Source organism: Elephas maximus, chromosome 4, assembly GCF_024166365.1.
Source record: "Elephas maximus indicus isolate mEleMax1 chromosome 4, mEleMax1 primary haplotype, whole genome shotgun sequence".
NCBI classification, from domain to species: Eukaryota; Metazoa; Chordata; class Mammalia; order Proboscidea; family Elephantidae; genus Elephas; species Elephas maximus.
This window is the reverse complement of record NC_064822.1, coordinates 180,884,917-180,898,395: the sequence shown is the minus strand read 5'-3', so window position 1 is coordinate 180,898,395 and position 13,479 is coordinate 180,884,917. Positions and strand designations below refer to the sequence as shown.

At 59.1% G+C, this 13,479-nt stretch overlaps 1 protein-coding gene across 4 annotated transcripts; it reads right to left on the bottom strand.

The window, feature by feature from the left end:
- Positions 1–514: 514 nt before the first annotated feature.
- Positions 515–11,623, bottom strand: KCTD17 (potassium channel tetramerization domain containing 17). 4 transcript variants are annotated; one of them, XM_049884354.1, is made up of 9 exons: positions 11,405–11,623; positions 10,130–10,238; positions 7,474–7,565; positions 6,462–6,557; positions 4,592–4,717; positions 3,119–3,215; positions 2,399–2,489; positions 1,760–1,857; positions 515–1,497 (listed from the first exon to the last, which is right to left on the bottom strand). In XM_049884354.1, exons 1-9 carry the CDS (start codon positions 11,585–11,587, stop codon positions 1,157–1,159), a joined length of 1,233 nt encoding a protein of 410 aa, XP_049740311.1. In that variant the 5' UTR covers positions 11,588–11,623; the 3' UTR covers positions 515–1,156. The 4 variants fall into 4 exon arrangements, with proteins under 4 accessions (XP_049740311.1, XP_049740314.1, XP_049740313.1 ...); XM_049884357.1 differs by adding an exon at positions 2,860–2,928 and having other exon boundaries at positions 1,405–1,857; XM_049884356.1 differs by lacking the exon at positions 515–1,497 and adding an exon at positions 2,860–2,928 and having other exon boundaries at positions 1,766–2,489.
- Between the last annotated feature and the right edge of the window lie 1,856 nt (positions 11,624–13,479).

Sequence of the window (13,479 nt, the reverse complement as noted above, 5' to 3'; positions counted from 1 at the left end):
TCCTGGGGGAGAGGTGGGGTGGCAGGCCCACTTGTTTATTCTTCCTTGGTCTTGAGGCCTGACTGGACATAGGCTGGCAGGAGCAGGGACGGGTGGAGGTGTCCTGGGGAGGTTTCAGATGCAGCCAAGGCTGTCTTGGGCAGCTCAGAATGAAGTCAGTGAGCACAGGGGACCATGGGACAGTGGGAAAGGCAGGGGAGGGCGGCAGCAAGGCTGAGGAGGGCTGGGTCTCCTGGTTCCAGGGGAGTTCGTACTTGCAGCCCCCTCAGCATCTCCACATTGGTTTGGCTGCCTGCATGACTCCACAGGATTGGGCCTTATGGTCATCTGGTCCAACCCCTCATCTTATAGATGAGAAAACTGAGGCCCAGAGAGTGGCAGGCACTTGCCAAAGGTCCCCCAGCAAGGCCAAGCTCTCATGGCCTGGGCCCCCGCCTGGGCTGTTTCTATTTTACCAGCTGCCCACAGTGGCCAGCACTGGGAAGGGGATGTGGCCATGTACCCCCAACCCCTGCCATACACACAGAGGAGAGTGACAACAGGACAGGGTCTCTGGGCTTTGGGGAAAAGCTCCATTACCTTTGGGTCAGTCTGTTCTACCTTCAGTTTAGCCCCTGTCTCCAAAAGTGGCCCTGAGAAAGAGGGAAGGCAGCCAGGCCAGGCTGATTCTTCAGGTTTTATTATTACATGGTAGGGTCGGACACAGCTGAGAAGCAAGTACCCATCCCAGCAAGTCAACGCAGGAGGGGACCCTCAGCCCCCGCCACCCCAGACTCTCCCCTGGCAAGTTCCTGAGTCACTGAGGGGCCCTGCTGACCCACTTCTGCTCACCCCCTACCCCCGTGGCCAGGGCTCTCTGCTAGCAGTGAAGATGGGGCAGGGGAACAGCCAAGGTGAAGGCTGAGTCACCCATCCCCCCTCCAGACAGTGCCAAATGCCCACACCCTGAACCCCCACTTGCACAGTGTCCTGTTGGGGGTTAGCCCAGTCTTTTTCGGCTCCCCAGGCAGGGTGAAGGGCATGCCCTTGGCCCTGCCTAGTGCTTTATGCACTCCCGGAGGGCTTTCCCAACCCTGTTCCTCTCTGTACCCTCACAACAACCCTGTGAGGTAGGTAGGGTGGGAGAGGTTACCCCGACTGACAAAGAGACCAACGCTCAAGGAGATGCCGTGACTGGGCCAGGAGAGAGCGCATCTGCCATGCAGCAGGGAGCCCCGGGGGAGGGGACAGAGGGGCTGGGGAGACACTGCTGGACGGCACCACACTTTGGCCACAGGCAGGCGGCTCTGCCCAGGGGTCCCAGGGCCCACCACAGGGCTTGAGAGGGCCCAGTGGACCCCCACAGGTGCAGACAGAAGTGGCAAGAGGGAGTGCCCTTCCTCCGCCTCAGGCCTCGGGCCCACCCCATGGTACAAAAATAAAGGATTTCAGATCGGAACCCCAAGTCCCTGGAGGTGATCTGAGGCCTCACATCCGGGTACCTCTGGCTTGTAACAGCTAGAAAATAAGAGGAGGAAGGGGCAGGGGGCAGGGGTGGTGGTCAGAACACCAGGGAGGGAGATGAGGGGACAGGGCCGGAGGGGGGATGTGCGGGCCAGGAGAAGGGCAGAAAGGAGATTGAAATGGAAGGAGGGAGGAGGGAGAGAGGGAGAGAGAAAGAACAGGTGAGTCACAGGCCCCATCTGGAGGAGGACGTGGGGCTGAGGCCCACAGACAGGGAGTCAGAGCCGAGGGGGGTGGGCAGAAAGGGGACCCCCACCTGGGGCGTGAGCAGTGGCTCTCCTGTGGCCGCTTAGAGAATCCAGGTTCTCTCCCAAGACTCTGGCCAGAGGGGTCAGGGACAGGAGAGGCAGGTCACTGCAGTCCCAGATAAAAAGGATCACAGAAAACAGCTGTCCTTCTCCATTTTAGAGGCAACAGTGGCCCAGAGAGGGACAGTGACTTGCCCAAGGTCACCAAGCAGGCAGCTAAGACTGAATGGGGGCTTCTGAGCACCTGGCCAGGGCGGTTCTGGCCACACCCCAATCCTCAGCAGCTCTAGGTGACTACTTATAGGTCCAGGGAATCAGACTGTGGACATGTCCTCCCCAGCCCCAGGAAATGGAACCAGTGTCACCAGGCAGTGATGCACAGCTGCCGGACGTGCAGGGATGAGGTCCAGGCCTTGGCTTCAGTGTCCCTTCCCTCCTCCCCAGCCTGGCTCTGGTGTTTACCAGTAAGTGGGAACGTTTCCACTCTAACCCTCTCCTCCTCTCAGAGCTTCCCACCCAAGGCCAAGACAGGCTGAGAAACGTGGGTGGGGGAGAAAAGCCGCAGAAAGCTCGGCATAAGTCCAAGGAGCCAGAGATGAGCCCCCTCCTCGCTTCCGCCCTCCCTCCAGCTCCGCCAGACTACAAACCAGGGACAGCGGCTCTGGGGGTGGGCGAGGGGCCAAGGAGAAGCCCTCATGGCAAGCTCAGCCTCAGGTCTGAGAGGGTGCAGACGGGAACCTGCAAGGAGGAAACGTGAGGAGGCGGCGCAGGGGCGAGGAGGAGCGGGGCCAGGGTAGGGCTGTGGCCAGGGCCGAGCCTCAGGGGTGCCCAGCGGGGTTGGCAGGCCCCGAGGAGGTGCAGCTATGCCCCTCCTCCCCAGGCCAGGAGCCAGTAGGTGCCAGAAGGGGCACAGGAGGCGGCAGGCAGAAAGATCTGGTGTGTGGGGCCAGGGAGCCTGGGTGGAGGGTGCGGGAGGCTGAGACCAGGGCAGCCCCAGGATGGAGGCGTGAGCAGGCAGAGAGAAAACCGGGACAGGAGCAGAGAGGGAAGAGGCAGGGAGCAGATGAGATCCAGGAGGAAGAAGAGGTGGGTGAAGATGAGGCAGGACCTCCAGTGGGAAGCGGAGGAGGCGGTGGTGGGAGGGAGAAAAGGTTAGCGGGATCCTGAGATGACTGGGCTGCAAAGAGAAAGTGAGAGAAGGGATGGTTAAGCGGCTGAGGCAGCGGGCGCTGAGCTAACCCTGGTGGCCCGCCCCCCCGGCAGTCCCGGTCGGTCGGGGCCCCCAGATTCTGCAGCTGGCTCCAGCAGGGAGTGGGCTGGAGGCTCCGGCTTTATTAGCAATCATTCTCCTCGGGGGTTGGCTGCACCTTTCTCCTGCGTATCTGCCTCCACCTGCACCTGTGCCACCTCCACCTCCTCCACCTCCTCCTCCTGCTGCTGCTCCTCCAGCTGCTCCTCCGCGCTCTGTGAACCAGCCGGCGGACCCAGGGAAGAAAGAGTGGAGACGCTAACGAGGGCGACAGGGCCATGGGCAGCTGTCCCCACAGATCCCCATATCAGGGCGAGGGGGCAGGCAAGGTAAAGAGGGACCTCCAGGAGAGGGGAGGGCTACAGCCAAAGAAGCTGGGGAGCCTTCTCCAGTCCTCTGGGAAGCTTGGGGAGGGTCTAGGGAAGGCCGGCCAAGGTTGGACCCCACGGGGGATGCTCGTGGGTCTGTCTGGCTACTGTCACAGGGAGCACGGCTGGGGCATGGGGACAAAAGGAACAGGGCAGGTGTGTGGCTGGGGCATCCTTTAGGGGGACCCGGGTGGGCCTTGTTTTAGGAGGAGTGACCCAGAGTAGAAATGAGGCCTAGGAAGCCCAGGACCCCAGCAAGTCCCTGGCACCCCAGGCCTGGGGCTTTGCCCAGTGGCCACTCTAGACAGGCAGAGCAGTAGCTCACTCTGCACCCTGCAAGGCAGCGCCAGCCACTGGCACCGACGGGGTGGGGTGGGCAGAGGGTCACAGCAGGACAGGAGGCAGGCAGACAGACAGACAGGAAGCCAGAGTTCATAAGCCTCCACTGGACAGGGACAGGCCCCTGGGAGGAATGGCTGCCCTTCTCCCTGCTCCAGCAGCCCCACCAGGCTTCTGACCAGCTCAGGGTCCAGGTGACAGGACCTCAGCTCAGCCCCTTCCCCACAGCACCTGGGGGCTGCCAGGGTGTCCTTGGGAGGGAGGCGGCCTCACAGGTCATAGGCAGGAGCCAGACCCTGCAGAGTTCCCGCCGCTTGTCCTGTGGAGCCCCGGGTAGGGGGGTCTGGGACAGGGCAGGGTTTCCAGACGTGGCCTCCCCACCCCAGTCCAAGCCAGTAGGGGTCTTTCGGCCACCCCAGGGGAATAAACTGGCCTCTCAGGTTCTCAGAGGTCCCCAGTCTGAAGGCACTACAGCAAGTACGTGGTCCCTCCCCTCACTTAGCAGAGAACACCATGAAGGCGCTGGGAGGGGCAGGGGCTTGCCCAAGGTCACAGAGAGCAAGCGACACACCCTGCCCCCAACCCCTAGCTCAGTGCACTCTCCCTTGTGCCATGCGCCTTGTGGCCATCTGAGTCCACACTGGACTGTCCCATCTCACTGTCCCCTAGCCTGGGCCTGCGGAACAGTGTGAGCAGACAGGAACCCAGGCGGCATGGAATGGGATGATGGTGGCTGTGACCATGGAGGGTTATGTGTGTGCAGTGGTGGGGTGGGGGAGGGGGAGAGAAGAAACAGGGGTGGTGAGGTAGGGGTGCGGAGGGAGTGGAAAAGAGGGGGGGCTTCTTTGGACCAGAGTGGCTGTGGCTGCAGTTAGGGGGCTCACCTTGGTTCTGCGGCTGGACTCGGAGCTCAGCCCATGTGGGGAGCTACAGAGCTCCTTAGACACCACACACAGGAACTCTGCCTGGTCCTCGCCGCCGTAGTTATAGGAGGAGCCGATGTTTACCAGCTGAGGGGAGGGGCAGGGGGAAAACGATGACAGAAGTCCAGCTGGAGGCACCCGTCATGGTATCAACTCACGTCCTGACGTTGCTGTCCTGCTCAGGTCCACCCCTAGGTTTCTAGACAGCACCTCAGGGCAGAAAGTCTTCTCTACCCCCTCCTCCACACCACACACACCCCTACACCTCTAGTTCTGTCCCCCAGGGCTACCTTCCCCACCTGGTGTGGCTGAGCCTGAGCCCTGGACAAGGGTGGAAGCATTGCACCACTCCCCTGCCTATCCCGGGTCCAGCAGGCCACTTTCTAAAATCAGGCAGAGGCCTATGATGGGCAGAGTGCTTGCCCTGTCCCAGATGTGGCCAGAGCAGCCCCAGGGCCAGGTTACAGCTTGCATGGGTGGAGCCCCATACAAAATAACCTTCACTCTTGGAAGCAGAGGTGGGACAGGCTGCCCATGCCTAAGGCTAGAGGGCAAATGACTAGTAGCCTCTGACCTAGTCCCCCAGGCTCCTGAGCTCCTGAGAGGGTCCTGCCTTTGTTCTGGGTCCCTAGAAAAACCACACATGGGGTCCTTTCTGGCTGATAAAGTCCTTGCACACACCCAATCTCATTCCACCCTCACATACTGTGGGGTAGGAATCAGCCCCTTTGGCCAATGAGGCTTCGAGAGGCGGTTACACAGCCAGGAAGAGGTGGAGTGGGGATTGGAATCCAGGATCCCAAGTCCTCCCTGGGGCCTTGGAGGCTTAACTACTTCTAATAGTCTGTATTAGAATACTAATACAATACTAACTCACATGTACTAAGTCCTACCCTGAGTAGGAATTTTATCAATGACCCTTCTACTCTTCACAACAGTCCTGCAAAGAGGGTACTATTAGGCCACATCACAGATTAGGAAACTGAGGCCCAGAGAGGAGACGCGGCTTGCTCCTAGTCCCACAGCCCCTCGGTGGTGAGGCCTAGATGTGAAAGCAGACCTCTGACTCCTGGGCTGGGCTCGTCAGCCACACTGCTCAGCCTTCTCCCCTCCTCAGTCTCCACATGCAAGGGAGCTGTGCTGGGCATGAGAAAAGGCTGGCAAAGCCCTCTCCTACTCCAGGGCAGAGCCGGCAATGCGTTAATGCTCTGCCTCTGTTCCCCCGGAAATCTGGCAAAGGTGGCACATCAGCTCTAAGACCAGGTAACACTCTGGTAAAAACTCCCGACTGGCAAACTGCATCCCGAGTTCCCAAAGGGGAGCTGTCACTATAAATGCCTAATGGGAAGCCACTGCTCTGGACCTCCCTGACTATGGTGTCACTGGTACCTGGATGTGTCCCTTGCAGGGACTCTGCACTCAGTATCTATGGAAATGTTACGAGGGGCATGGCCTCTGAGGGGGATGGGCTCTACGCCAAGGTGAACCCCACTCACCTGTGTGGACATCGTCTCCTTGCACCTCAGCTATCACGTGGGGGCCAGAGACGCATCCCAGACTGTGGTGCAGACTACTACACGGCTGCGGTCAGGACCCCACAGTGGGACTCCCGGGCTGCCCTGTCGCAGGGCGGGGCTCCCGTCCCCTCTCCTTGGTCCATCTGATGCCCAATGTGGCCTCTGACAGCCTTGTTTAGCGTGCCTTAAGAAAACCCCAGGTGGGGGCTGTGGTGGGGAACCCAAGGCCAGGGCTGCAGGGAGGGAGGGGCCTGCTTGTTCAAGGAGCTGGGAGGGCCCGGGTGGCCCCTGGTTCCCATGTGTCCCCAGCCCACCTGCTCGAAGCGCCAGCCGTCAGACATGGTGGAGACCATCTGCGTGAGCTCCTCCTCCTGGCACTGCAGCACACGGTACACGTGCTTGGGTGGCACCTGTGGGCAGAGGGGCATGTGCAGGGTCCCATGGGAGCAGCCAGCACCCAGCAGGGCGATGAGCACCAGCCCCGTAAGTTCTTCTTCTCTCCTCCCCCGACCCAACCATATACCCCTAGAAGGAGAGAGGGAGAGAGAAAGGGGAGGCAGAGAGGAAGCCATGTTCTGAGCACTCGACATGCTTGATCTCATTTAATCCTTCCAAGAACCCTATGAGTCAGGGGATTTTCACTAGGGTTTAGGGAGGTTCCATTATCTTCCCAAAGTTACCCAGCTAGAAGGTAGAAGCCAAGAGTCACATGAGGGAAGACAGGAGGGACCACGGGGGCCATTCTGGGTCAGGCCCTCCAGAAGACATGAGTGCCATCCTTCAATGCCCTAGGGCTGGAAGGTGGTGGCTCACTGCCCACCTCCTGCATCTCCCCGAAGGTGGGTAGAGAATCTCAACTCCATCTCCTCCAGCAGACTGGCCATTGAGTAGAGGACAATCTGACCCCACATAATGGACAACTTGCTACTCCTGCATTGGCCCCTGCAGGGCCCCCGTAACTCCACACCGGCCCCATTTGGTGAATGATAGATGGATGGGTGGGCAGTTCTCACCATTTTTATATTTCACAAGGGGAAACCAAGGTCCAGAGAGGGGCATGACTGGCCCAAGGTCACACAGCGCATGGTGTCAATACAGGGACAGAAGCCAGGCATCCATCTCCCAGTCTGCAGAAGAGCTGGGCCGTCTGGGAGCCCGACAACCATCCCTCCCCTTACAGGCCTTCCCAAGGGAAACACCAGTCCTGCCTCTCTCAGCCTTTCTCCTGCTTCCCTCCCTCTCTCTGGTCTCATTTCCTCTCCACCCCCTGCCTGGCCTGGCTGGCAGGCTATGCTGCTGCCGCCTCTCCTGACCTGTGTGACCAACCTGTGTGACAGTGTAGTCCTTCTCCTCCATCCGGTCTTTGATGATACGGATCAGGGGGCCAATGTTGTAGAACTCAGCTTCTTCCAGGACCCCTGGCACAGACAGAGCAGCCCCCAGGTCACTCTCCCTGTCTCCACCTGCCCCATTCTCCTCATCCCTCTGCCCAAAACCACCTTCTGCTCCATCACACCCCTCGAGTGGGTAAGCTGAGCATCTAGGGGTTCAGGGATGAAGCAAGAGAGAATGTTTCCTTCCTCGGATCCCACACTCTCTGTGGAAGGGACCAGATGCTACTACTCAGCTCCATGTCTCCTCAATTGTGCTGAGCACAGAGGCCCAGGGTTGTGGGCAAGCCCACCAATCAAGAGATAGCAGGCTCACTGGGCCTGAGCCCTGGAACACCACAATGAGAAAGGCCTTGGCTAGCACCTTGTTACTCAATCTCATTTATTAACAACGTACTAAGTATCAGAAGGAGTCCCCTGGGTAGTGCAAACAATTAACATGCTTGGCTGCTAACCAAAAGGTTGGAAGTTTGAGTCCACCCAGGGGTATCTCGGAAGAAAGGGCTGGCAATCTCCTGAAAAATCAGACAATGAAAACCCTACAGAGCTTAGCTCTATTCTGACACACACATGCTCGTCCTGAGTTGGAACTGACTCAACGGCAACTAGTAAGTACCACACTGTACCAGGCACACCTACCCTTTATTGCATTTAATTCTCACCCCTATAAAGTAGGTACTTTCATTATCCTCACTTAACAAACGGGAAAATGAGGCTCAGGATGGAAGCAGCTTGTCCAGGGTTGTACAGCCAATAAGCGGCACAGCTGGGATTACAAACTCAAGCTCCTCTGGCTTCAGGGCACACGTTTGTTCACTGTATATGCATAATCTTTGTGCGCATTCACCTCCCCGATCACGGCTCTTTTCAGCCTGTGGAGTCCCTGTACATCTATCGTCTCAAGTGCTCACATGAGCCCCAGGGATATGAAAAAGTGGCCTTACTGTCCCATTTTACAGTGAGGGGAGCCGAGGCACTGGGAGGTTAAGCAAGTCACCCGGCCAGTGAAGGGGAAGGAGCCCCAGGCCTTGGGCTCCCCCAAACTCCTCCAAGACAGGGCCTTTCTGGTCCTTTTCTTGACTGGCCTCTGGGCTCCTCATGTCTGAACTGCCAGCGGTCCCCAGTGCCTGCACAGGACCTAACAGAGCAGGCGGTCAGTGAGTGTCACTGCCGAGTAACCACATTCTTCCCATTGCCCCATGTGGAGCGCTGCGGATGACAACCAACACCGCACCACGCGTCCTCGGTGTCGAGTACCGTGCTAAGTGCTACATGGTGCTAGCTCATTTTATCCTCACAGCAGCCCGGTGAGGGAGGTGCTGGTGTTATGCCCATTTCACAGATGGAAGCACAGAGACACGGAGAGGTTAAGTAACCTGCCCAGTGTCACAGAGCAGTAAGTCTCCTCCCAGGTCCCCAGGGGGCCCTGACTTGTCCAAAGGTGCCGGGAGTAGCAGGGCTTTGAGAAACCCAGAACCTGTAAACAGGCGCTGGCTGTGAGGCAGCTGGAGTGTTTACATCCCTCCTCCTGGGGCCTGCTCCTGGGTCTGGCCACACCCACAGTATCTGAGCTCCCCTGGGGCGGCAGAAGAGCTTGGGGCTCTGACTTGAAGCCCTGACCCGCTGGGAAGCCGCTTGGCCTCCCATCCACAGTATCCCATGGGGATGGGGAACGTAGACCATGGACCAGATGGTGAGAGATGGGCTGTGCTAGACACCCACAGTGTGCAAATGCCGGCTGGACCTCACGACATCTTTAATCCCAGCACATGCTCCCTGTAAGGTGGGTCACCACCCCCATTTCAAACACACAAGAAATGGAGACTCCGAGAAGAGAAGTGACGTGTCCAAGCTGGCCTGACTGTATCAGCTGACCCAGAGCCACACCCTGTGCCCCAAGGAAGGGTTGACTTGGCACCAGACCGTAGGTCCTATCCCTGGCTGCGGCTGTGCCCACATGCCATTTCCCCAGACTCAGCTGCCCCAGCTGCTGGGCCCAGGGGTGGAAACCACTGGGCCTCAGCCTCCCAGGGCCGGGAGGTGCCAACCTCCCACCAGAGAGCAGCCCCCACCTTCCACCCACACCAAAACTGTGCTGCAGAGCTCTGCCCGCCGCTAGCTGCCAGGCCTCACCCGGCATTTGAGATACTGGAGTCCCCAGAGAAAGAGAACACCACCTCTCCCCATGCCCTTTTCCAGCCCATTCCCTTCACCCCGGCCTCTGGGTGTGACCACCCACACCCAACTTCCCAGAGGCCAGGGAGAAAGGGCATGCCCGCCCACAACAGAGGCCTTGGGCCTCACCGGCCCCTCAACCACCCTCTCTGTGCATCTCCATCACCTCCCCAACAGCACCGAGCGACAGCTTGGGGCCTGTCAGCTCGGCAGAGCCCCAGGCTCAGCCTAGACAGAGGCTTACGGGATTCAGCCCTGTCAGGGATGAGAAGAGGTAAGAGACAGGGAAGAAAGCAGATATCCTCCCAGCAGTGAGAAATGGCTTCGGGCCTCCCCGGAAAACCCCAGCAGGGTGCAGGGGGCAGGGCTAGGACATGTGGATGTGGGCCCCAGGACGGCTCCCTAAGCCAACTCACCCTCCTCCGCCATGTCCTTGTCCAGCACCAGCTTGCCATGCCGGAGGAAGTTCAGGATGGGGCCAAAGTAGGTGGGGTCGCGGTCAATGAGGTAGGCCCCGGTTTCATCCTACAGAGGTGAAGGATGCAGGCAATGAGAGAAGAGTGAGGCCTCCCAGCCTGCCCAACCCTACACATATACCCCTCTCCCTGGCTTCAGGCCCCAAAAGGACTGGAGGGAGGGAGGCTAGAAGGAAGGGGGTAGCATGATGGAGCAAAAAGGTTTAGGGGTCAGATGGACCGAGGTTCGAATTCTGCTTCTGCCTTTGCCTGACTGTGTGACCCTGGGCCCGTGATGCGGCCTCTGAGCCCACTCCTCTCTCCGGTAGCCAAGGATTACAATGAGCACTCAGTGGGTGAGGTCTCAGTGATCCTAGCCCCGGGCAGGGCTTGGTGAACAGTTCTGTTAGCAGTTGTCCCCTGAAGCCAGCCCCATGCATCTCTACAGCTCTCCAGTCATCCAGGGAGTGTTTACAAGTTTCCAAAGGCGCTACCATCTCATTGGACACTCACAGCCTGCAGGGAGGCAGGGCAGGCATCACCCAGGGCTCAACTCTACGGAAAGAAAACTGAGACCTCAAGAGGTGAGGGGACTTCCCCACGGTCACAACGCTGGAGGGTCCGGGCATGGGATGACCTCAGAGGTCATCCCCAGACCAGCCCCCTGGGGTGGCAGACCAGGAGGCTGAGCCCAGAATGGGGAAGGACTCGCCCAAGGTCACACAGGCAGTTTGCGGCAGAGCTGGGATGGAAGCCCAGAAGGGGTGCTGCGAGGCCAGCGGTCCTCCCAGATGGAGCCCAACTCAGTGGGCACCGGGGACTCTTCCACCCTGCTCACCGCACCCCAAAGGGTGGAGAGAAGCGGTCTCACCAACTTCTTCCCCAGAGCGGGAGTCCGTTTGGGTAGGAAGGTCCCATGGTGGCCCTCTGTCCCCGCAGCCCCAAAGGCGGGTGAGCGTCCCGGAGCTGCCAGTCAGCCGCCTGGGGTGGGCGCCCCAGGTCAGCCTCCAAGGCTCCAAATGGCCGCGGGCCTCGCGTTGTCCCGTTGCCACGGCAATGGGCACATCCCCGGCTCTCCGACCCACTCCCCCCGCCCTCCTTCCAGGTCTTCCCGCCTCCGGCCCTTCGGGGATAAAGCCAGCCGCGTCCCCGGTCTGACGCGCGGGCTGGCCCGACAGCCGCGTTGGTGGGGAGCCGCGGACCCCGCCGGGCCGCCCCCCGCGCGCGCGGCCTCACCCGGTCCGACTGCAGCTCCTCGCCCTGGCACAGGCGGCTGAGGAAGGACTTCTGCTCCCGGCACAGCGTCTGCCGCGTGGTCAGGAACACCGTGCCCCCCACGTTGAGCCGCACCCACTTGCCCCAGGCGCCCGCCGCGCGGCCGCCCGCCCCTGCCGGCGGCGCTGCCTCCCCGGCGTCCATCCTCCTCGCCCGCCGCGCCGTCTGCAGCCCCGAGCCCCGAGGCGGGAGGCGGGCCGGGCCGCGCGGGGCATGCCGGGAGCTGTAGTCCGCACCGCCCCGGCGCTGGCGTGGCCCGAGCGGAGGGGCGCGCAGACGCGGGTCCCGGGCCCTGTGCCCGGCGGCCTTGGCCAGCTGGGAGGCCGCAAACCGGGTCTCTGGAATAAGCCCTTTGGCCGAATTACTGTCTGGGATAGGTCACATTCCTTTTCTGGCCACTGGAAAAATAGGGATACCCCAATTCAGTTGTCCTTCCGTCTGTTCCCCACATCACTGCTTTTCCTTTGTCCACGCGGGGTTATCGAATGGCGCGAGTGTGTGTGTGTGTGCGCGCGAGTGTGTGTGTGTAAAAGGGCCCTAAAAAAAAAAATCCGTTGCTGTCGAGTCGATTCCAACTCAGCGACCCCGGATTCCGGAAATTTGTTTGCACTTTACTAACCTATAGGGTCGCTATGAGTCGGAATCGACTCGACGGCGGTGGGTTTGAGCCAAAAGGTTGGCGGTTGGAATCCACCCAGGGTGCTGTGGAAGAACCCATCGCCATTGAGAGGATTCTGATTGAGAGACCCTATAGAACAGAGTAGAACTGCCCATAGGGTTTCCAAAGCTGAAAATCTTCAGGGAAGCAGGTGTTTCTCCGGTGGAGCAGCTGGTGGGTTCCAACTGCCGACCTTTTGGTTAGCAGCTGAGCACTCAACCACTACGCCATCAGGGCTCCTTTCACTATGGAAGAAAGACCTGGCGATCTACATATGTAAAGACTGAAGCTAAGAAAACCCTAGGGTGCTAAGTTCTACTCCTAATACATGGGGTCACATTGACTTCATGGCAACGGTTTTGGTTTGTGTGTGTGTGGGGGGTCCCCTCACATAAGTTCTTTGGGGACAAAGGTTGGACTTAAGGTTGGCTGAGCACCTACTGTATTCTGGATGCTTTTGTGCACATATTACCCACTTAAAGCACTCAGCAGCCCTGTGACGCTGGTATTAATCAAACTTATTGCCATAAAGTTGATTCCAACCCAAAGCAACCCTATAAGACAAAGTAGAACCGCCTTGGCTTGTCTGCATTCCTGGGAATGATTTCTCGGGAGGAAGAATGGAGAGAACGCTGGATCAAAACTTGGGAAATTGGGTTTTCATCCTGGGTTTTGTAGGATGAGGTCTTGGGAGAGGTCTCAGTTTTCCCGTCTGTAAATTGGGGGGGAGGGAGGGATGGGATGAGCCAGATAGCTTGGAGGAGGGGCTGACGACATGGACACTGCAGAATGGGGTGGGGGGCAGCTACTGGTGTGGTTGGAGACCAGAGAGGGACAAGGACTGAAGGAAAGCTGTCCGCCTTAGCTTCCTCCCCTCCTTGCTGTTTCAGTCCGGGGCCTGAGTTAAAGGGAAGGGGACAGACACACAGACCACACACTGGGCAGGTAGACCAGCCCCCGTTCCCCAAGGGTGGGGCAGCCTGGCCCTGTGTGGGGGAAAGATTCCTGGACATTGCCCAAGGCCCTGCTTTCTCAATCAAGCCCTTCCCCTCAGCAGGGAGTGAGTCACGGATCTGACTAGAGTACTGCTCCTGAGAATCCACCAGCTGTGTGAGCTTGAGTAACTTCCTTTCTGAGCCTCAGTCTTCTTTCGCAAAATGGGAATTATAATAGTTGCCACCCCAGAACATTACTTGTCAACACCCATGGAAGCAGCAGTCGAGAAATCAAAAGACGCATTGCACTGGGCAAATCTGCTGCCAAAGACCTCTTCAAAGTGCTGAAAAGCAAAGATGTCACCTTGAAGAGTAAGCAGCCCCTGACCCAAGCCATGGGGTTTTCAATCACCTCATATGCTTATGAAAGCTGGATGATGAAT

Bases quoted from the DNA above. Each gene is read 5' to 3' on its own strand.
- KCTD17 (XM_049884354.1), bottom strand. From the start codon at position 11,587: ATGGACGCCGGGGAGGCAGCGCCGCCGGCAGGGGCGGGCGGCCGCGCG. The intron at 6,558-7,473 runs GTTGGTCACACA...CTCTGCCCACAG, and splicing joins AGGACTACACTGTCACACAG to GTGCCACCCAAGCACGTGTA. The intron at 1,498-1,759 runs GTGGGGGTCCCC...CTTATTTTCTAG, and splicing joins AGCCACTGCTCACGCCCCAG to CTGTTACAAGCCAGAGGTAC.